Below are 22,168 nucleotides of genomic sequence, written 5' to 3'. Positions count from 1 at the left end.
TTCTGTCAATTTTTTCATTACTTCATCTAATTTATTCTTCATTGGCTGTTGCAACTTTTCTACCTCCTGGTGAACAAAGTCTTGTACTTCCTTGAATAACTTCTTGTTGGTTTGCTCATTTGTCTCAAAAAAGATATAATTAATAGAATTCTCTTTAATGATTTTCCTTTCATCTTCTTTCCTTCTATTCTCTTTTGAGGATTTATTTACACCTAGGGAACAATCAGTTCTTTCTACTATGTTTACAAGGCCTATATTGGATGAGGGACAAAGGTCTCCAATCATCTGTTCCTTTTCCTTGACAGCTACAAGGCGTGAGGTTATTTTCTTCTTGTAGGCTGTCTCCCTCAGTTCTTGCCTAACACCTTGTCTAAATTGTTGATAAACTGCCCAATCCAAATGAGGTTTGTCTTCATTGGATACATTTAAACTATTAGAGAGTTAGTAAATGATTATAGAAATCAGCAACACTTTCTTTGTCCTTCTGTGTAATTCTCTGTAGTTTCCATAAATTTGGTCCAACACTCCTCTGTTTACAAAATTGAGATAGTAAGGCTTTTTTAAATTTCTTGTACTCAAATGTTTCTCTAAGTATAGGAGATGAGAAAAAATATGTTTTAGCTTTACCAATTAGCTTGTTTCTAAGTAATACCAACAACTGAAAGTCCGTCCAACCTGCTGTTTCTCTGAGTTTCTCAATAAAAGTAAAAAATGATAACACATCATCAGTCTTCTCCTGAAAACTGGGGAACTACCTGTTGGGGATTCACACTTCTGAAAAATTCACTATCTTCCATCTCTGAACTAGATAAAACTGGCATATTAATCTATTAACAATAACTTTAAAAAAAAATAGAATCCTAAAATAATTTCTCTGTTTGCCTGATTCTAGTTTACAACCAATTCACTTAATTTATCTTTAAATTCTCCTTACTATTACAAAATCTAATACTTAATATTACAATCTTTATTAGTGAATTCAAATCCTGTCGACTGCGCCATTTTGTTGGATCCTACTTCTTGTCAATCTATACTTTGGATCCGACATTTAGTTATTACGATGTTCTTAACCTAAAACAACAGTTGCTAGTTGATTTCTAATACAAATATAGAGAAAATTTATATTTATAGACTGCGCCACTCTATATCTGAATTAGTTCAAGAATTGAAGATAAATCAACCCTCAACTATTTCTCCTTAATATTTATACTGGCCAAGTATATTTAACTTATTTATCACTCCCGCTTTGGTTCGAATATTTTATGAATGGTGCAGTAAGAGATTCAGGCAAAATACAACTTTTGATTAACAAAAACAAACATTTAATTTTAAAATCACAAATTTTACACTTAACTTCAAATCACTAATTAAGTTATTAGAAACACTTCAGCCTTCCTGACAATACAGTCATACAAACTCAGATGGTAATTCTGCTATCTCTATTACAGTTTTCTCACAGTTCCTTAAGTTTCAAATACAATGAAATTGCAGTAGGACCTCTTCACAAACAAACAGTTTTAAATTTACACTTCAGCTAGTCTCCGCAATAGTTACTGTTAATATAAAGAAATTCTAGGAAGAAACACACTCGTATCTCTGTATAGGGATATTAATAGTTGGAATATTCTTACCGATAATCTTCTTTCTTCATCTACTTATGTGCAAACACTTTTTATAACTGTAAACACTTTAAATAATAAAAGACACTCCTTAAAATAAATCTTCTAGGCAATAACTGAATTAGTCATCGGTCACAATACACATAAACGTTCTTGCATGAAGTACTACTGATGACTCATGAAATAAGGCAACACACAATAATTCCTTAACTTGAGGTTTTATATGCACAGTTGTTCATTCCTCCGGCATTCAAATAATTCTTTAGGCACTATAATTCTAACCACAGCTAACGGTAAACTTCAACTTCACTGCTCTACTATTCTCTAGAAACTCCGTGCTTTATTTCAAGATTCTGTGTGTCCTTGAAAGGTCAGCCCTGAATTTAAATCTCAACTCAAGTATCGTTAGTCTATTTAGTAGTCATTCAGCTGTCTTCCGTAGCTATAATTGTTATTTTACAAGAATTAAAAAACAACAAAAAAATAGTAATCACCAAAGCTGATAAGGGAAGCGCCACGGTGGTACTTAACCAAAAAGACTACAAAGATAAGCTAAATTCTTTAATACGAGACCGTACTACTTACCTCCCCATTGAATATAATCCGACCAACTCTCAGATTAGAATTATCCACAGACTCCTTAAGAAAGTCACTTCTTGGCCTGTGGAAGTCACCAACAAACTTAAACCTTATAACTCTAGACCCCCCCGATTATATGGACTCCCAAAAATACATAAACAAAATGTGCCATTACGTCCCATAGTGGATGGCATTGATTCCCCCACATATAAATTAGCCAAACATTTAGCCAAAACGCTCACACACTACACTGGCAACACACCATCACACATAAAAAACTCGGCCCACTTTAAAGCCAGTATAGAAAACCTCACACTCCAACACACTGACATAATGGTCAGTTTTGACGTCTCCTCCCTATTCACTAATGTCCCACTCAAAGAAACCTTTGAGCTCATCCAAGCCAAGTTTCCTCCCGATATCTCAGCCCTATTTCAGTTCACAATGAACTCAGGCTATTTCGTTTGGCAAGGAAAATTCTACAAACAGATAGAGGGGACAGCCATGGGTTCACCACTTTCCTCACCCTTGGCCAATTTCTTTATGGAGACATTTGAAGAGAAAGTCTTAAACTCCGCCCCACAAAAACCCACTATTTGGCTTCGTTATGTGGATGATGTGTTTGCTATTTGGCCACATGGCTCAGATACACTCCACTCCTTCCTAACACACTTAAACAACCAACATCCCAGAGTCCAGTTCACCTTAGAAAAAGAGGAAAACAACACCCTCCCCTTCCTAGACACTTTAATCACCCGCCAGCTTGATGGATCTTTGGTTTTCTCTGTTTACAGAAAACCCACCCACACTGGCAGATACATTCACCAGCAATCCCCCCCCCACAACAATATGGGGTGATAAAAACACTATATAACAGGGCAAAATTAATCTGCTCAGATGACAAGGCCCTGACTATGGAACTAAACCACATCCTCAACACTTTCTTAGCCAATGGCTACAACCCCAAAAAAATCCAAAAAATACTAAAACCTGTAAACCACAACCCCCCTCCCCCCCTCCACAATAAAGACTACACCAAGTCTATCACTATCCCCTACATCCAGGGCACCTCTGAAAAAATAACTAATATCCTCAAAAAATATGACCTTACTTCCTGTTACAGACCATATAAAAAGTTGGCATCCCTTATCCGCTCTACCAAAGACCAACCACTTCCCCTAGACCTACCTGGTGTATACCAGGTCCCTTGCAGCTGCAAATTGTCCTACTTTGGCCAAACAGGCAGAGCAACAAATATCAGGATTTCAGAACACCAAGACTACATCCGTTTTCACCAGTACAGCCGCTCTGGACTGGCAGACCATGCCTTAGATACCCACCATAAAATTCATTGGAAGAAGACAAAAATAATCCATCGCAGCAAGTTTAAATACGAAAGACTATTCAAAGAATCTTCAGCAGCTCTAAAAAACGTTCCTAACCTCAACAAATTTGGGTGCATGAAACTGCCCCAAATTTGGGAGACTTTCATTTTGAGAACTTCAGCCCAACTGCCAAGACTACCAAATTAGCCCGCAAGAGGGCACCATCAGGACTTTAGGAACAAAATTAGTTCTTATTTTCTTCCTCATTTGCTTTGTTAGTTCCTTAGTGCACATACCATATCTTTATGTTCCCGAAGATGGCAATGTGACATTGCCGAAATATAGAAGTGATTCATTAAAGTTATCTTTAATTTATTTACTTTATATGCGTTGTCAATTCCGTAAATTAATTACCAGTTATTATCGCACTGTGATTCCCGAATGCCCCAAATGATCCTAATGCCAATCTCTCTCTTATAAATCTCTAATGTTCCCCTTTTCCAGCATTCCTCGCTTTTTTATATTTGTTCTTCCCGCCTAAATTGTTCACGTGATTTCTTTCTAAAACTCTTTTCAATAAACCTTCTCACGTGGTGTTCCAAAAACGTGCTTGCTCACTTACATACGTTTCCATGACAACCAAACAAAATATAATAAAATTGAGGTATTGCATAATGCTAAACTTCTACAAACAGAAACAAAATAAGAATATTTACATTTCAATTAATGCACAGTTAAATTATCAAATACAAATTCTTAAAATATTAATATAGTAATGAATAAAATAGCTTAATAATATTTAATAGTCTTTTCATTATTAATACATATATCTTTGATTAAATAATTAAATATTAGACAAAATTAAAAGTAGTTATATGAATATTAAATAATAAACAAGTGATTTACATGAAATAATATTTACAAATGTAGCCTTTGCCATGATGGATTATGTTGGATTCTGAAGAGAGTATTAATAATTTAAATTTCTCTTCATTCAGAATCCAACAATATCGAAGTGATTCATGCTCCTTAGTAGATATTCACATGTATTTCATTCCATTCTTTAGTAATTTAATGTAACCCAAATACAAAAATTCTTTTAAATACTGATTACCTATTTTCTTTCACATCACATAACTTGGCTTCATTGGAAAACAAAGATATGTAGGGCCTATCTAATGAGCAAGTACAAATGAACTAACTCATACCTACCTAGTGTGAACATGTTAAAAGAAAAGTAATTGTGAATTTCTCAACAGAATACTGCATTTCAGCAATATGTGTTTATGATGTCAGGTATACCATATCTTATGAGATATAAATAAGTGATTATGCTAGCAATGCCTCTCATCAATTATAATATATACCACATGATTGTTATTCTGTTCAGTATCACAATACTAGTAATAAGCAAATCCAAAGGAAAAGTCCTGGCAACAAAGCTAAGCAAAGTTTGTTTACTCAAATTATCAATGTCGCTAAGTTTTTATTTGCATCAACATATGACATAAGAGAAACTGTAACACGTTTTCTGAAAGAAAAGTTAAAAATAAAGTCTCATTTAAAAATTTTTCAATCCATTTTTAATGGGCTCATTGGTTAGTCACCAAAACCCAGCATGGATAACAATCAAAATTATCACTACAATTGTTATCACTACCAAATAAATTAATGAAAACTAATGTTCTGAAGTAATATAATACTATAAAATTACTTTCCATCAAATTACAAACCTTCCAACAGGATCTCGTGATAATCCAAATCCCTGTAATTCAGAACCTCCAAAACCAGATGGAAAACCATAACCACCCCTCATCATGGTAACCTAAAAATTTAAGGTTACAATGCAGTTGAGTAGTATCAGGTTCTATATTGCTGAACTGGAAACTTTATATTATATAAAAAACAAATGTCATAAATGATAAAAAAAAAATTCATTTATTCGTAGTCCACATAAAAAAAATTACAAATTATAAGCTAAATTAAACTGTTGATAACAATCTACTCTCCATTTTAACTTCTGATAAATCAAAAATAGAGACAGTACTGCCCCACTGGACAAATATAAAATACAAATCACAATTTCCACAACAGATATTCTAAAAATGATAAAATTACATATATTGTTACATCCTGAATGAAGAACTTTATTAAAGAAACAATTCATTCAGGATTTAACAAGTCAGATTTATACAGAAAAATCAGCTGAGAGAAAAAACTTGTACTCGAGCAGAAGAAATAAAGTACTAACTGTAAATAGAAATAGAATTACCTCCTTTTAGTAGAATTGTAATGCCATGTAAAGAACTTTGAGTATAAATTAATATTATATGAATGCATCATGTATACAATGAATGGGTAAATTAGATGTAAACAATAGTCCAAAGGTCACAGGTGGGCCTGAGGCATTGGCAATCTCGGAAAGCGATGCACATTCGTTTCCCGGAAGGTGCTGCCAGAGATCTCATGATGTGCCGAAATTCCCGGAAGTTCCTGATGGTGTTTCTTGCGATAGTATGATATCGGACAGTGCGCCTTTCCCTTCGATGTCAGAATTTCCGCTGGTACAAAAGCATGAAATGTCGGCATATGCTGTCTTCGCTCCTTCGCTGAAAGTTCTGATGGAATAATATCGCAGACATATACCAGAACCGGCAGTAGAAACGACGATGGTCTGAAACAGATCGAGAATAGACGAGGGAAAAATGCCAGGTGCAGAGCATAGCTTAATCTGATGACCATAGTGACCCACCATGTGGACGAAAAGAACATCAAAAAGCCCACCATGGACTCAGGCCATGTCAAGATTTGGGGAACCTCATGTTATCGTTCTCGATATTCTAAGAAAAAACTGCCATCTTATGACCTCCGTTGATACCAATAAGGCTCCTGTTCAAGATAGTATTCCTCCAGATGTGTTCAAGACGTGCTCCAGAATTGAACACCCATCCTGTATTGTCTATACAAACTTTCATATTCTACTAGCATCTATCCAACAACGCAGAAGAACGCCCACATACCCAGGCTATACCCAAAAAGGGAGACAAAAATCAGCTATCCAACTATTATCTCATTGCTCTCACCCCAGTACTTTCAAAAGTGATGGAGAAGGTTATCAACAGCCAGCTTCTTCATTACCTGGAGACTCATCAGTTAATTACTGATTTTGCCATTCTCATTCAACAGCCAACCTCATCTTACCTACCTTTGGACTCAGGATACGGAAAGATTTAGGGAACCTCATGTTATTGTTCTCGATATCTCTAAGAAAAACCTGCAATCTCATGGCCTCCCTTCTACACTCCGTGATTGTATGGCTAGCAACTTCCTCACTGGTCATTTATTGTCTCATGGTGGATGGCTTCCTCTCATCAGATTTCCCCATCAATGCTGGAGTACTTCAGGGGTCTATGTTCACACACACTCTTCCTCCTTTACATCAATGACCTTTCTATGACTTCATATCCTATTCATAATTTTGCCAATGACAGTACTCTTCATCATCTGATAAACCCTGCAGTACCCTAATGTTAGATGTCTCAATATCTTCAATAACCAAAGACTTAAACACCGACCTCCTCAACATCCTGCAATGGGATGAAGACAACTTAGTAAATTTCAGTGCCAAAAAGACTCAAGCCTGCTTTACTAACCATAAGAAAATCCTACCTCACCCTCATCTCATTTTTGATAATGTTCCAGTTTGCTTTCAAGATCAACTTTCTCTTCTTGGGTTGTCACACCCAGTTTATCCTGGCACAAACAGCCTCTAAAATAGTTTGGTGTTCTTTTCTGTTCTAAACATTACTTCTCTTCCTCTCAACTCCTAACACTCTATAAGTCTCATATCTGCCCAACTTTGGAGTACTGTTTCCACATTTAGGCTGGAGCAACAAAGACCTAAGAATTCTTTAATGATATTCAGAAGGGGGCAATCTGCTTATTAGACAATCCTTCCCTCACAGACTCCCTTCAGTCACCATCATAGGTGAGGTTTCAACATTGTGCTTTTGCTATAGGTGTTTTCATTGGCATTACTTCACTGAATTGGCTGCTGCCATTCTTCCACTTTCTCTGAGCAACAGAACAACTAGAGTAGTCACTGGTCAGATTCGAACCCACCAAATTAATTTCTCATCAGCTTCCTTCATTCCACCCACCTCTATTCTTTAGAACAATCTCCCCATACTGTTTTCCCTATGAGTATAACTTCTCACTCATTAAAAAACATATCAATAGGACACATTTTCTCCTTAATCACTTGCCCACACATTCCACTGTAGTGTAATAGGTCATGTAACCTTTCATGTGTGGGGCCAACATAAAAAATTAATGGCTTTTCATTCCTCACAAGGAGTATGGAAAACTCTTAGTGCTCTAACTTTTGGGAAATCAGATGCACAGAGTTACTCTCTCTCTTGTGAACTGATTTCTTAAAAATAAAAAAGTTAGTCCCTCACCAGTAGCTGAGTTCATGGCTACTAACAATCTGAAAATGAACTCCTACTTGCCCGTGGCAAAAGCTAACTCGAGAAAGGGTGGTGGTGGTATTATGTGGGGAGGGGGACATGAAAATGTTCTGGTCAATAACCAGAATCAAATCTATTAAATTTTGGTCTAGTTATGGAAGTTACAACTTACACAAGCATTCTCATTCAACCATATAAGCTTATGTGACTATATTGGTGCCTCTACAAGCACCAATATCATCATCATGCATATCAAGGATTTAGGCCTAGCATGGCCTGTTTCGGCCTTAGAAGTCATCGTCAAATCGTTTAAGAGGACATCCTGGTTTTCTTTTCCCTAATGGCTTGTACTTTAAGGCTTGTTTTGGTAATCTTTCTGTTTTCATTCTTTGAACATGTTCCATCCATTTATGTTTATATTTTTTAATTTTTTCTATTACTGGTTCTTGGTTTAATTCTTTCATAATTTCTTCGTTTCTTTTGTGATCAAATAGGGTATACTTTGCAGTTTTTCTCATAAACTTCATTTCTGCTGTTGTCAATCTTTGTCTTTTTGTTTTATTGTCCAGATTTCGCTTCCATACATTAAGACTGGTAGGGCTAATGTATTGTATACTTTTAGTCTGGTTTGTTTTTGAACTAGGTTTGGTTTAAATATAGAGTTAATTACACTTGTTATTTTTAAATATTTTGCAATTTTTACGTTTATATCTTTTTCATTTTCATATGTGATCATACATCCTAGGTAGGTAAATGAATTCACCTGTTCTAAGATCTTGTTATCTATTACTATTTTAGTTCTTGCTGTATCTTGTCCTTTCAAGGCCATAGTTTTTGATTTTTCCGTTGATATTATCATACCATAATCTTTGGATATCTCATTTAGATCTAAAATAGCTTTCTGTAGTTTATCTTCAGAATTTGTAATTATTATTTGGTCGTTGGCAAAGAGGAGAGTGTTTAAGTTTACTGTAGGAAAAGTTTAATTCCTTGATGTTAATTTTTATTCCATTTTATTATTATTTCATTTAAGTAGATATTAAAAAGTGTTGCTGAGAGAGGGGACATCCCTGTCGAACCTCTTGGTTTATCCCTCTCGTATGTGATAGTTCGTGATTTAATCTCATTTGTATTTGATTATTTTCATATATACTCGTGATAGCTTTTAGGATATTATTTGGTATTTGTCTTTCTTTTAATATGTTAAATAATATGTTTCTTTTAGCCTTGTCAAATGCTTTTTCAAAGTCAATAAATGCAATATGTGTTTCTAAATTGTATTCTCTTCTTTTCTCTATTATTAATTTTAGGCAAAAGGCCAGGTCTATACATGAACGTCCTTTTCTAAATCCATTCTGTACTTCTAAAATAAAGTTTTTGGAATATTTCATTAGTTTGCTATTTGAGATTCTGCTATATATTTTGTAATAACAGGAATTTAGTATACTGATACCTCTATAGTTTTTAGGGTTATCTCTATTACCTTTTTTAAAGAAAGGAATCACAATTGCTTTTTTCCATTCTATTAGGGGGATACCAGTTGAATAAATTTTATTTAAAAATAATAAGTCTTTCTTTGAATCTAGTTCCTGCATATTTATAGAGTTCTGAACCTAGTTAGCACCAATATTAGTCACATAATTCAATGCAAAATTTGGAAGTTGTTTCTTGCAATGTATCTGTTCCTTAAAAATCAATTCTGAAATATACTGTTTCTGACATCATTGTAGGTGCTAAAAATTTATTACAATTAGACTAAAATGAAAGGACACAGTTGGGTCTTCAGGACACTACAGATCATTTAACTGTTAAATTTAGATACATTTAAATTACACTTCCTATTTTTTTAAGCTTACTGTTGCAATAAACTTAATGGATTAACACAAAACTAGTTTAAAAAACAAAATTCATTATAGTTAATGTGGAAAAAGCCCATATAAGGAATCCCCCCTCGTCACGACGAGAGGAATCCTTATACAGTAAAACCCTGAAGTTACGCAGTAGGTGGGACCAACAAAAAGCACATAAGTCGAATTCGCGTAACTTAGGGTATAATTTTACATGTAATTTATATATACAAACATACAAAATATTAAATAATAATAAATAAATAATAATATTTGGTTAACCGATCAAGTGTTGATCAATATTTTATTAATTAACTGGACCAACTAGTTTCGCCACACATATCTGTTGGCTTCTTCAGGGCACTTACATATAGATTTAAACACTCTCACAATTATGCGTAACTGCAAAATTGACAAGAATAAAAACTGACTAGAATAATTACAAATGAAATAGTATCGAACGTGAGTGAAACACGTATCGCGTGTACAAGATCAGCTAGCTGTTGCTGAGGAACCTTCTGTAGTTTGTATTAAAGTTCATTTCTTCCGTTTTTAAGGCTCGGATTAGGGCTTTCCATATCTCTGGCAGTATTAAGCCTTGATTTCTGTTAAGGTTCACAGTAGAACAGGCGACTGTGGCTGCTTCTTTGAACATTCTTGAATGGTAATCTTCCTCTAAGTAGGGGGAACAGCTTTTGTCCCACTCGATGACATGGTTAGTTGTGGAGAAATGAGACGATAGCCCAGAAATGTCCTGTCTGTTGTTTTTGACATAGCCAATGTGCTCCTCCTGATTTCGAGGCTTCTTGAAGTCTGTCCGATGTAATTAGAGCCACATGAGCATGGAATATTATAGACTCCAGCATATCTTATATCAGAGAAAAGGATTTTATTGACTAGTCTTCTTGGATAGCCGTTCAAGTACAGATTGTTGGAAATAAATTTTAACTCATCTTGAAGGGTCTTGTTGTCCATTGAGATGCAAATAGCTCTTTTCTTTAACATGTGTATAATGCTGAGTTTATGTGATATATGTGATATACAAAATATTAGTTAATTGGGACCAAAAGTTTGCAAAAACACCTATATTTTTAAGAAATATAATCATAATTGTAATTTTTCGTACATAAAAAAAAGAAAGTTATTTCGATGTCGTCCGCGCGGTTAGCCTAGTGGCTTTGCGCTTCGCAACCATATGCCTGTGGAAGGAGTGTTCTAGGTTCGATTCCCGTCCACGACGTGAGGAGCTTAAGGATCTTCCTCAGCCATAGCCAAGTTAGCCAGTCTTGGGCGTGGGCAGCAGGGTTTTTTCCGCCAGTTTATAGGGGTTTTTCATCCCGCAAGCAGGCAAACCGGCCCCGTGAACACAGGTTACAGTCATAAATACTTACGGCAAGGAAGGCAACGGGAAACCACCTTGCTCATAATCATCTCTCCCTAGAATGGTAGCATATAGCTACTCTCCCGCGGCCGTATGGCAGATGGGAACCAGAAGAATTTCGATGTCGATGGTTTCATAAAATCTAATAGATTCATCTGATGGCATAATGTCTTATCCATTTCTTCATAGCAAGCGAATGATTTTTTTATTCCCTGCCTTGTGGCTACAATTCATTCCTTGTTAGAATCCATGTCTTCCAAAATCTGTAAACCTTTCTTAATTAAGCTGAGACCTGTTAATTTTGCAATTGTCATGTGCTTTTCTGGTAGAACTGGAGCTGAGGTTTCGGTCTCTTCAGTAGCGTTTTGCTCAAGCATCTCTATGAGCTCGTCAATTGTAAGCTCCTTGTTATGTGAGTCTAACAGCTCGCTGACATCTTCACTGTCGACGTCTAAATCTGCCTTGCAAGGTTGACAACAAAGTTAACAACTTCTATTGCTTCAGCAACTTGATCAGTTTCTGGCAACATTTCCGTTTCGTATTTAAAAAAGGATGGACAAAGTTTTTTCCAGACACCAAGGTTTTTTGGGAAATTTCTCCCCAAGAATTTCCGATAATCCTTACAATATCTAAAACATTAAACTGTTTCCAAAACTCTTTAACAGACAGTTGCTTATTTTGCCTCATGGCTTCATTCAGACTTGCAAACGAACACCATGTGTAGTACTATTATTATTACTATTACTATTATTACGGGCAACTCCAGGGAGTCAGACTCATCGAGGGAGGCCCCAAATCATATTCATCACAACTATCTGACATTCATACAGTATCTATCATACCTCGCCTTAAACTCATTCACTGTCACAGCATCCACTACAGACTCAGGGAGCGCATTCCACTCATTCACTACTCTAAAAGTAAAGAACCCAGCTCTAACACCTTTACTAACCACACTTTTGCCCAGTTTCCATGGATGTCCCCTAGTCCTCCCACAACCAGCCCTGTTCTCAAAAATATCTTCTGAATTAATTTTATAGAAACCCTTCAGTAATTTGAATGTCTCAATCATACCTCCCCTCCTCCGCCTATCAACCAATTTTTGCAACCCACAAATCCTCAACCTGTTCTCATACGGTTCATTCCACAGACCTGCTATCATCTTGGTCACTCGCCTCTGGATCCTCTCCACATCCTCCCCATCAAGAAGAAACCTAGGTGACCAAATCTGAGCACAGTAGTCTAGATGGGGTCTTATCAAGGCTCGATAGAGAGGAACAATAACCTGCTTGTCTCTGCTTGTCAACGTATTCTTCAGCAACCAAGTGATTTGATGAGCTGTTTTGGTCACTTTTGCAATGTGTCCCCTAAATTTCAATTCCCTATCCACCAACACTCCTAAATCTCGTGCCTCATCAATTTCCTGGAGCAGGGTTCCACCAATGCAGTAAACTGCCTCCAATCTTTTCACCCCAAAATGCATAACCTTACAGTTTGCCACATTAAACTGACATCCATTCTCCTTAGCCCAGACCTCCAATCTATCCAAATCATCCTGCAAAATTTTGACGTCATCTGCATTCACTATTGCCCTACCCAACTTCGCATCATCCGCAAACAAATGAACTGTTCCTCTCAGATCATTTCCTATATCATTTATGAACAAATTAAACAGCATTGGTCCAAGAACAGATCCTTGTGGCACACCACTAGTCACAGGCCGTCTTGTGGACTCTACTCCCGAGTAAACCACTCTCTGATATCTCTCCGTCAACCACCCTCCTATCCATCTCACCAACCCTATGTCCATTCCCATATGCTGCAATTTACTGAGTAGAATTCCATGTGGAATCCTGTCAAAGGCCTTGGCAAGGTCCAGTAGAATCACCGTAAACCCATTACCCTTATCCAGTTCAGCCGTCACTGTGTTATAATACGTGAGCAAGTTACTGAGGCATGACCTACCCTTCACAAAACCATGCTGTCCCCGATACAGTATCCCATTTTCTTCAATCCAATCTTGTACGCTTTGAATGTTTTGATAACTCCTTGGTCCATTGGTTGAAGTAAGCTGGTTGTGTGTGGAGGCAAGAAAATAACTTTTACACATGGATCAAAATCAATTAAAGTTGCAGGAGGGTGACCAAGTGCATTATCAATAATGAGCATAACTTTAAACGGAATTTTTTTAAACTGGCAATAACGTTCAACTTCAGGTATGAAGTGGTGACCAAACCAGTCTTCAAAAATAGAAGCTGTCACCCAAGCTTTACAATTTGACTTCCAAATATCACTGGCAAGCCAGCTTTAGATTTATTTTTTAAAGCTCTTGGATTTTCAGAGCAATATATTAAGAGAGGTTTTAACTTGCAATCACCAGCTGCATTTCCACCAAGCATTACTGTCAACTGATCTTTGGAAGCCTTAAAGCCAGGAAATGTTTTTTCTTCACGTGCGATGAAAGTTCTCTTAGGCATCTTTTTCCAGAACAAGCTGGTCTCGTCTACATTAAATATGGTTTGACTGCTATAGCTACCTTCCTCGATGATAGCCTTAAGTGTCTCAGGAAAAGAAGACGTAGCCTCTTTATCAGCGCTTGCTGCCTCTCCACTCTCCGCGATGCTGTGCCAGTTACAGCGATTTTTTAAATCGGTTGAACCAACCATTACTGGCCATGAAATTTTCTTCTTTGGCCGCTTCTCCAGCTTCTACTTTTAGCCTCTCAAAAATCAGCTTGGCTACACATTGTCATTTGATCAACTGGACAATTCTTTACTCTCACTTGATTATCACACCATAACTTAAGTATTGTTTCCATCTCACCAATAATCCCATGACGTTTATGAATTATGCTTGAATTCAATGAGTGGGCATTTTTCACAGCAGCAAGAATTCTTTCTTTATCTTTTATGATTGTTCTTACTGTGGATTCCTGTAGATCAAACTTCTTTGCTAGCTCACAAATTTTCATTCTGCCTTCAAAATCCTCAATAATGTTCAGTTTTGTTTCCAAAGTCAATGTTTTTCTTTTCTTGGTAGCTATAGAAGAATCGGACTTGCTTCTTTTGGACGACATTATTGCTTTTTATGTGATAAAATTTTTATCAAGAACAACAACATTAAATAATCTCAAGGTTTGAAGACTATAAAAATCGTGTATGAATGGCGACTGCACAAAACATGTCAGTGCTTGTTCACAGCATGTGCGACACTGCCGAATGTGGCCAGCGCCGGAAAGATATGACTAGTGGTGAGGCATGAAGTGGGACGAGAATACATACATATAAGAAACCGCGTAACTCTGGATGCACATAAGTCAGGGTATTACTGTATAGGTTTTTTCAGCTGAAGGTGAGTTAGCCGATCTCATACAGTGGTAACAGTGTTTTTTACCCTGGAAACTCAGATTTTTCATCCCACGTACAGACAAATCGACCTTCAGAACACATGCAATTTACAGACAAAAAATACTGTTGTTAGTGATGATGGATGATAGATGACGTTGACGGTAGTAGTGTCGTAGTTGGAGAATTAAGTAGTAGTGGAGAGGATGAGATGCATTTAGCAAAATAAAGTGGTGTGCCCTCCTACAATGAGTTCTTGGACTTCCTGGAGGTGACCAAGGACATATGCTGGAAGAAGGCCACTTCATTACACTGCAGCAAGTACAAGTATGAAAGATTATTCCTTGAATCTGTCTCTGAAAAACTTCCCAAACCTCAACAAATTTGGGTGCACAAGACTATCCCAAATTTGGGAAGTTCGCATTCTAAGATCATCAGCCCAAAGGCCAAGACAACCCAATTTAGCTTGCTGGGGGCATCTTTTAGGACTCTAGGACTGATTTCAGTTGCCTTTCTTCAGACTCATTTGCTTAGTGAGTGCTTGCATGCACATATCATTGCTTTGTGATCCCTGAGATAGCAATGTAACTTTGTCAAAATATAGGTAGTTATTAATTTGTTTTTATAATTAATAATTTAGTTGTCATTTTCTAAAAAATTAGAAGTATGTCTAACCAACATATAAGCTTACCTACAAGAATTGCTCTTGGATGCTGATACTATCATGAACAAACAGTCTGACATAACTGCTATACAAATGCAAGCAAAATAAATTTTTATTGTAGCACTAACATACAGTACAGTCCTGCTTCAGGTGCAAACTTGTGCACTGCCTGGCATAAATGTGTTATTAATAATATAAACATGAAAGTAATTTAAAATTCTAAAAATAGTTATAGCAAATACTTTAACAGTAGGCATAGTAAAAATGCAAATTTCATTAAATAACTAAGCTTATTTGAATACTAGATAAATGTAAAATTTCTGAATGTACCATATCTATATGTCACACATCACTACAAATTAAAGATGCCAAGAAATTATATTTTTGGTTTAATCCTTTATCCAAGTGTAAGCAAGCAAAGTTTGTGCATGAAGTATTTTCATGATTGGGTAACTCGTATAGAGAGGCTAATGACGTCACATCACTTGCTTTAGTATCCTACAATAAAAAGCACATATCCTTACACACATGTATAATGCTATGCATTATTAGAAGGGTCACTATCCAGACCAGTTTCAACCTTTATTCAGGTTTCATCAGTGAAAGCCAAACCCAAAAGTGATACCAAGCTTTAGTAATGCAGAAGTCATATTTCCATTCAAGTAGCCAAAAGATGTCACACCCTATTACTAAAATACTCTGCATTAGAGATAGATGTTGAGTTTTTTCACTTGGTTATGCTGTAAATTAAAGATGCCAAGAAAATTATATTCTTGGTTTCATCCTTTATTCAAGTGTAAGCAAACAAAGTTTGTACATGAAGTAACTTCATGACTAGGCTACTTGTATATAGAGGGTAATGACTTCACATTAACTGCCTTATTATCCCATAATAAGTTCAAACCAGCATGTAAGTCTAAGCAGTCTATTCAAAATTTGAACTGGATTAGGTCAAAGTTGGTAGTTGATCCAAGTGGAAAATGCTGGCAAAATAGACATCAAAACTGATAATCGATTTTGCAAATTTTTTTTCTGGCCTACACACACACACACACACACACACACACACACACAGGCTGAAAAAAAAAAAATGTGCAGGGTGGCATGGCACAAATTATTTGGTATAATTCATTTGTATCTTCTGCATAGGTTCATGGAATGTGAGAGGCTTGTACAAAGTTGAAGCATTTCAAGAAATCATACATGAATTAAATAGATATAAAATGGATATAGCAGCAATACAAGAGACACAATGGAAAGAGAAGGAAACTTGAAGAAAGTGAACCTTTTGCTACTTTATGGTGGAAACAACTGATAAACATGAATTTGGAACAGGTTTCATCATTAGGAAAAAACTGTGGTTATCACTGATCAAATCTGAAGCTTTTGAAAGAATAAGCAAGCTACGGGTACTAGCAAAAAGTTCAAGAAAACCTTTATTAATGCCCACACACCTACAGAAGTTGCAGAAAAGTCAGTAAAAGATGAATTTTGATGAAAAACTGGAATTAATCCTAGAAAAAAATTTCCCAGCAGGATATAATAATTTTATTAGGTGATTTCAACACAAAAACTGAAAAAGAAGAAATTTATAAAAAAATTATTGGAAACCAAAGCCTACATGAAGAGACAAATATTAATGGAGAAAGATTAATTTGGCTACATCCAAAAATTTAATAAGCAGCACTATGTTTATGAGGAATATACACAAACAAACAAATATGGAAATCTCCTGATGGTCATACATTCACTCAAATAGACCACATCATAATCAGTAAAAGACACAATATTAACAAACTAACAGAAGAGAAAAGAGAAGAAAATATGAGTGTGAATTAAAAGATTTTAATAATTTTAATTTTAATATTTGAATAAAAATATTGAAAATATCTGAGATCATATGAAGGATAGCATAAAAGTAGCAGAAGAAAACTCAATTGGAATTCAAAGTAAAATACAGCATAAAAATGGTCCAATGAAGAATATGAATGGGCAGTAAAGAAAGAAAAAGTCAGAACCACTTGGCTTAATATAACCTAGCTGATATTCATGCCACTCTGAAATACAAGGAGAGCAGCAAGGAAGCCAATAATATAACAGGAAAGAATTTCTTTTCGTGAACAGATTGAAGAAATTCAGAAATACTGTGCAGTAAATTATTATTATTATGTTATACCTCCAGGAAGTCCAAAGACTCATCAAGGGGGGGCACCTTATCTACAATACTGTCTCCACCAACTACATCTACAGCCCACTATCACCACTGGTATTTTCAGAGACAATCACAAACATCCATGCCTCCGCAGGATTCAAACCCCCAGCATTATGGCTGGAGAGCAGATATGCTAACCATTCAGCCAACCAAGTCATGAAACTAAAAACAGGTCCACAAATGAAAACAACAGTAATCAACAATAGCAATGGACAAATACTAGCCACTAGAGATGAAATAGCAAGCAGATAGAGAGAGAGTACTTGAACAAACTCCTCAATTGTGATGAACCTACTGTGTCTTTCAAACAGAATACAGGTAACCCTCTTATAACACGGTACTTGTACAACGCGGTCTTCAAATTGAAGTAACTCTATCTTTTCATGTTTTTCACCATGCGACTTGAAAATCAAATTTTATCTTCGTTATATTTGCGTTTACCCGTTTGGCTCATGTATCACGCATTTATATTAGGGGAAATATCCTTTAGCATGCATGTACGTCAATTGTTTCCCTTATAAAGTGTTTTTTGTTGAAAATTGTGTTCACTTTCTGCCAGGAAAGCGCATTAAAAAATTATAAGTGTGTTAATCTTAAGGAATGAAGACATTTTTAAAAGAACTAAAAACAAAATCAACAGAAGAAAAACTAAACAATTATAAACAAAAATGGATTGAACATGTAAACCGAATGGCCAACACCTGATATCCTAAACGAATACTAAAATATAAGCTAATTGGAAAGAGAAGGCAGGGTAGACCTAAAAAAAAAAAAAAAAAAAAGGATACTGGATGGATAATGAGACCGGAACAGACCAATAGGGTTTATACCTGTAATTAGTATTATGATGAAGTGTGTTAATCTCAAGCTGAGCACTTTATTTTCTAGTGAGTTACATACATAATTAATATGTCTTCTTTTTTTATGTAAAAAAATTATTTTTATAGTAATGGCCACAAACTGCAATGAAAGGGAAAAACCAACATTGAAAAGAAAATTCATTTCTCTCAAATAAAAATTTAAATCATGGATCAGCTGAAAAATGGAGAAAAACCAGAAGCTGTTGCAAGGACTTTGAATTTAAATGAATCGACAATTAGAACAATCAAACAAAATTAACATAAAATCCGAGAAATTGTTTATTGCTGGGTCAATGGTAAGTGAAAGTGCATTGCTCGTGTATGCGATATTCTAATGGGAAAAATGGAGAAATCTTTAATAATTTGGATAGAAGATTGCACTCAAAAGAAAATTCCTTTGGATGGAAATCTTATTAAACAAAAAGCATTGAATAGCTAGTGCAGACCAGCTATTCAATGCGGAAGAATCCGGATTATATTGAGAAAAAATGCACCTACATTTCGAAAAATGAAAGATCAGCTTCTGGATTCAAAGTTTCCAAAGACAGGATGATGCTGCTGTTTTTGTACAAATGCATCAAGTGATTACATGACAAACCAATGTCTATTAACTGATTCTCAAATCCTCAAATTTTTCAACTATGAAAAATAAAAATATGCAGTTTATTCATTTTGCCTAAAACATTTGTGCATTACAGGCAATAAAGTTTATTTAAAATTTGTAATTTTTATAAGTTTATACTGTACTACTATGTAATTGTTTCATAGTTTATATGTTTCCTTAACCTAAATAAAAAAAAAATATTTCTGCTGGATACGTCATCATTGTTGTTTATATAATTTAAAAAAAAAAAAAACGATTTTGGAACATAACCCTAGTTTTTCTATGTGATCCGAGTCTTGCATAACATAATTTATACAACGCGGAATTTCTATGGAACCTAACATCCGCATTATATGAGGGTTACCTGTACTTATCATACTTGTCATCCAGAAATAAAAGACTGAAGTAGAGGAAAGTATAAATCTGCTCAAAAACAACAAGGCACCAAGTACTGATGGAATAGTAGTCGAACTCATTAAATATGGGGATAGTGAATTAACCATTCATATACATAAGTTGGTAAATTTAATATGGAAAAAAGAAGAGATATCCGCAGTGGAAAGAATTGCTAATGCTAATCATTCCAGTTTATAAAAACGGAAACAATTATTATTATTATTATTAGACACCTCCAGGGAGTCCAAAGACTCATCGAGGGAGAGCACCTGCTCTACAACTCTGTCTTCGCCGCTCAATCCACCAACTGATTGCAGCTACACCAATAACATCTACCACTGACCACCACCACTAGTATTTCCATCATGGCTGGAGAGCAGATACGCTAAGAATGTGAAAATTACAGGGAAATATTGCTACTATCAGCAGGCTACAAAATTTAATCTAATATTATACTAAAAAGAATCTTACTTTATGCTGAAGAAAATATTAGTGAATATCAATCAGGATTCCAAGAAATAGATCAATGGTTAACCAAATATTTACATTTAGACAGATACTAGAAAAAAAAACTGGGAATAATCTGCAAGTCCATATTTTATTTTCAGACTGGAGAAAAGCATATGATAGCATTCATAGTGAAGGACTATGGGGAATATTAGATGAACTAGGAATATGTTTAATCAAAATCTGCACCATTGACAGCTGAAGCATGGTATTAGCTAATGAAATTAGATTTGAACCTTTTAATATTAAGAAAGGATTGAAGCAAGGAGATGCCATTTCACCTATCCTTTTTAATTTAACATTCGAAAAATGCATTCAAGAAATTGTAAAAGATACCATAAACAGAACAATAATATTAGGATATGCAGATGATATGCCTTGTTAGAGAAAATGCTGAAGACATTAGAACAACATTTAAAAAACTGCTGAAAAACTATGATTACAAATCAACCAGGATAAAACTGAATATTTAAATACATGCATAAATCAAGGGGGGAAATGACCATTTTACCATTAATAACCTGAAATTTAAAAGTGCCACCTCCTTCAAATATCATGGAACATTGATTACTCAATATAATAAAATTAGTACAGAAATAAAAGCTAGAATGCCAGCTTCCAATTGATTTTATCATTCATTAAATCATTTATTATCTTCCAAAATTCTATCAAGCAGAGTTAAAACAAAAATATACAAGACAATCAATGGACCTATTGTTTCATATAGATCAGAAACCTGGAGCATAACATATCAAGATGCAAAAGCATTGCAGATCTTTGAAAATAAAATCGTGTAAAAAAATAAAAATAAACCTGTAAGAGATAACAGGTGAATAGAGAAGAAGACATAACCAAGAACTATATGAACTCTAGTGAGGGGATTAGCTTGCATGTGTAGTCAGTGGTTTAACATTACCATAACAGTACCTCAACTGCTGTCATAACTTTGTTATTCAAGTCTGCTTAAGAATTGTTGATAACTTTTGTACAAATTTCTGGCTGTGTGTAAGGTAAATGAGAAGATGAAGTTTTTAATTTAAGCCACTGAACATAAACTACATTTTTATCATGGATGGCAGAGGCACATTTTGTTGAGAACCAGAGTTTGGAAAGAGGACGGGTTTGCAATGGGATGGGGAATGAAGGCACTCATACAAGTGAGGATTATTTCAGTTAGTAGTTCAGTGCAGGTGTTTGGATTGGGAGAGCAAAAGCATTATTTAGGTCTCCATATTCATTTCTAATACAGAAAACATTTAGCTACAATTCTGGACTTACCTGCTTTAGAAATGTTACCATGCCAATAGATTTCTTATGCTTATTTATTCTGTTATGTGTGTGTGGATAATGGATCAAGAGTAAAATAATTTCTTGGAATAGCCAAAATATTCAAAACAAACTGCTTACCTCTAGAATGTTACAGAACGACCAAAAATTCTGGGCACTCTGCAATTTATGAAGATATCGAACTCTGCAAGGTGCAATATTTTGCACTGATGTTAAATGGATTAAAATTGGAACTACAAAATTACCAGACACAGTTTAATTTGCAAAGAAGACTTAGTAATATTTAGGAGTTATATTATTTAATATTATTATTAAAAGATCCATAAATGATATTGATCTTTTAATAATAGGGATAAAGGATACGATTCAGAATATCAATTCAAAGGTCGTACGTAACCGATACACACATGCCTTACGCATTGAGGCTATTAATCCCAAACTTACATTTTTTTGTAAAAACTGTTAGTGACATCAAATTATATTATAAATTATACTTCTGTAAGAATGAAGGGAAGCAGATTTTACTATACTTTTCGAAAAAAAACTAAGCAGTTTCTCTTAGAGAGAAAAACGTCCCCAATACGAATATACTCACTACACGCTTTTTAAGAAACAATAAAATGAGTGACATGTGAGGTATAACACAATACACCATGCAAAATATGAATGAAAATACAAAATAAACTTTAAATACCTCTTCGTTCTGTAATACCCTTAAAACCTGGGTATTTCTACTGGAATTTCCACTAATAATCTACAAATGGAAGAAAAACCAATATAACAAACACAATTCACAAAGTATTTCCTAACGGCAATCTCTGAATAATAACATTATACTGACAACTGACACAAGAGGTCACTTTAAGTAAATATAAAATTTTTAATATAGCGGAAAAGTCCTAGTAAGCTAAACACATGAAAAAAAAATTTATTTATTTTCTTTTTTGATTTCTTTTTGATTCTCTTTTTTTTTTTTTTTTGCTTTTCTTGTGCGTATCCACCGAATAATCCACCGAACTATTTGCTATAACTAGTTTCTCTTTCACACGGAAAGAACGTAAGAATTTTTTATAC

At 35.0% G+C, this 22,168-nt stretch overlaps 1 protein-coding gene across 1 annotated transcript in view; it reads right to left on the bottom strand.

Moving 5' to 3' along the window:
- The window catches only part of LOC150094788 (uncharacterized), a 67,960-nt gene extending 46,037 nt beyond the window's left edge, over positions 1-21,923 (bottom strand). Inside the window, exons 1-2 of the mRNA XM_090411411.1 lie at positions 21,789-21,923; positions 5,257-5,348 (exon numbers count right to left, since the gene is read on the bottom strand). Of these exons, the coding sequence (XP_090267537.1) occupies positions 5,257-5,342 (86 nt within the window). The 5' untranslated portion in view covers positions 5,343-5,348; positions 21,789-21,923. The remainder of the gene's footprint in view (positions 1-5,256; positions 5,349-21,788) is intronic.
- Between the last annotated feature and the right edge of the window lie 245 nt (positions 21,924-22,168).

The sequence above is a fragment of the Typopeltis vanoorti genome, chromosome 21 (assembly GCF_054136105.1).
Source record: "Typopeltis vanoorti isolate ZY-2024b chromosome 21, IOZ_Tvanoo_1.0, whole genome shotgun sequence".
Classification (NCBI taxonomy): Eukaryota; Metazoa; Arthropoda; class Arachnida; order Uropygi; family Thelyphonidae; genus Typopeltis; species Typopeltis vanoorti.
This window is presented reverse-complemented; position numbering and strand designations above follow the sequence as displayed.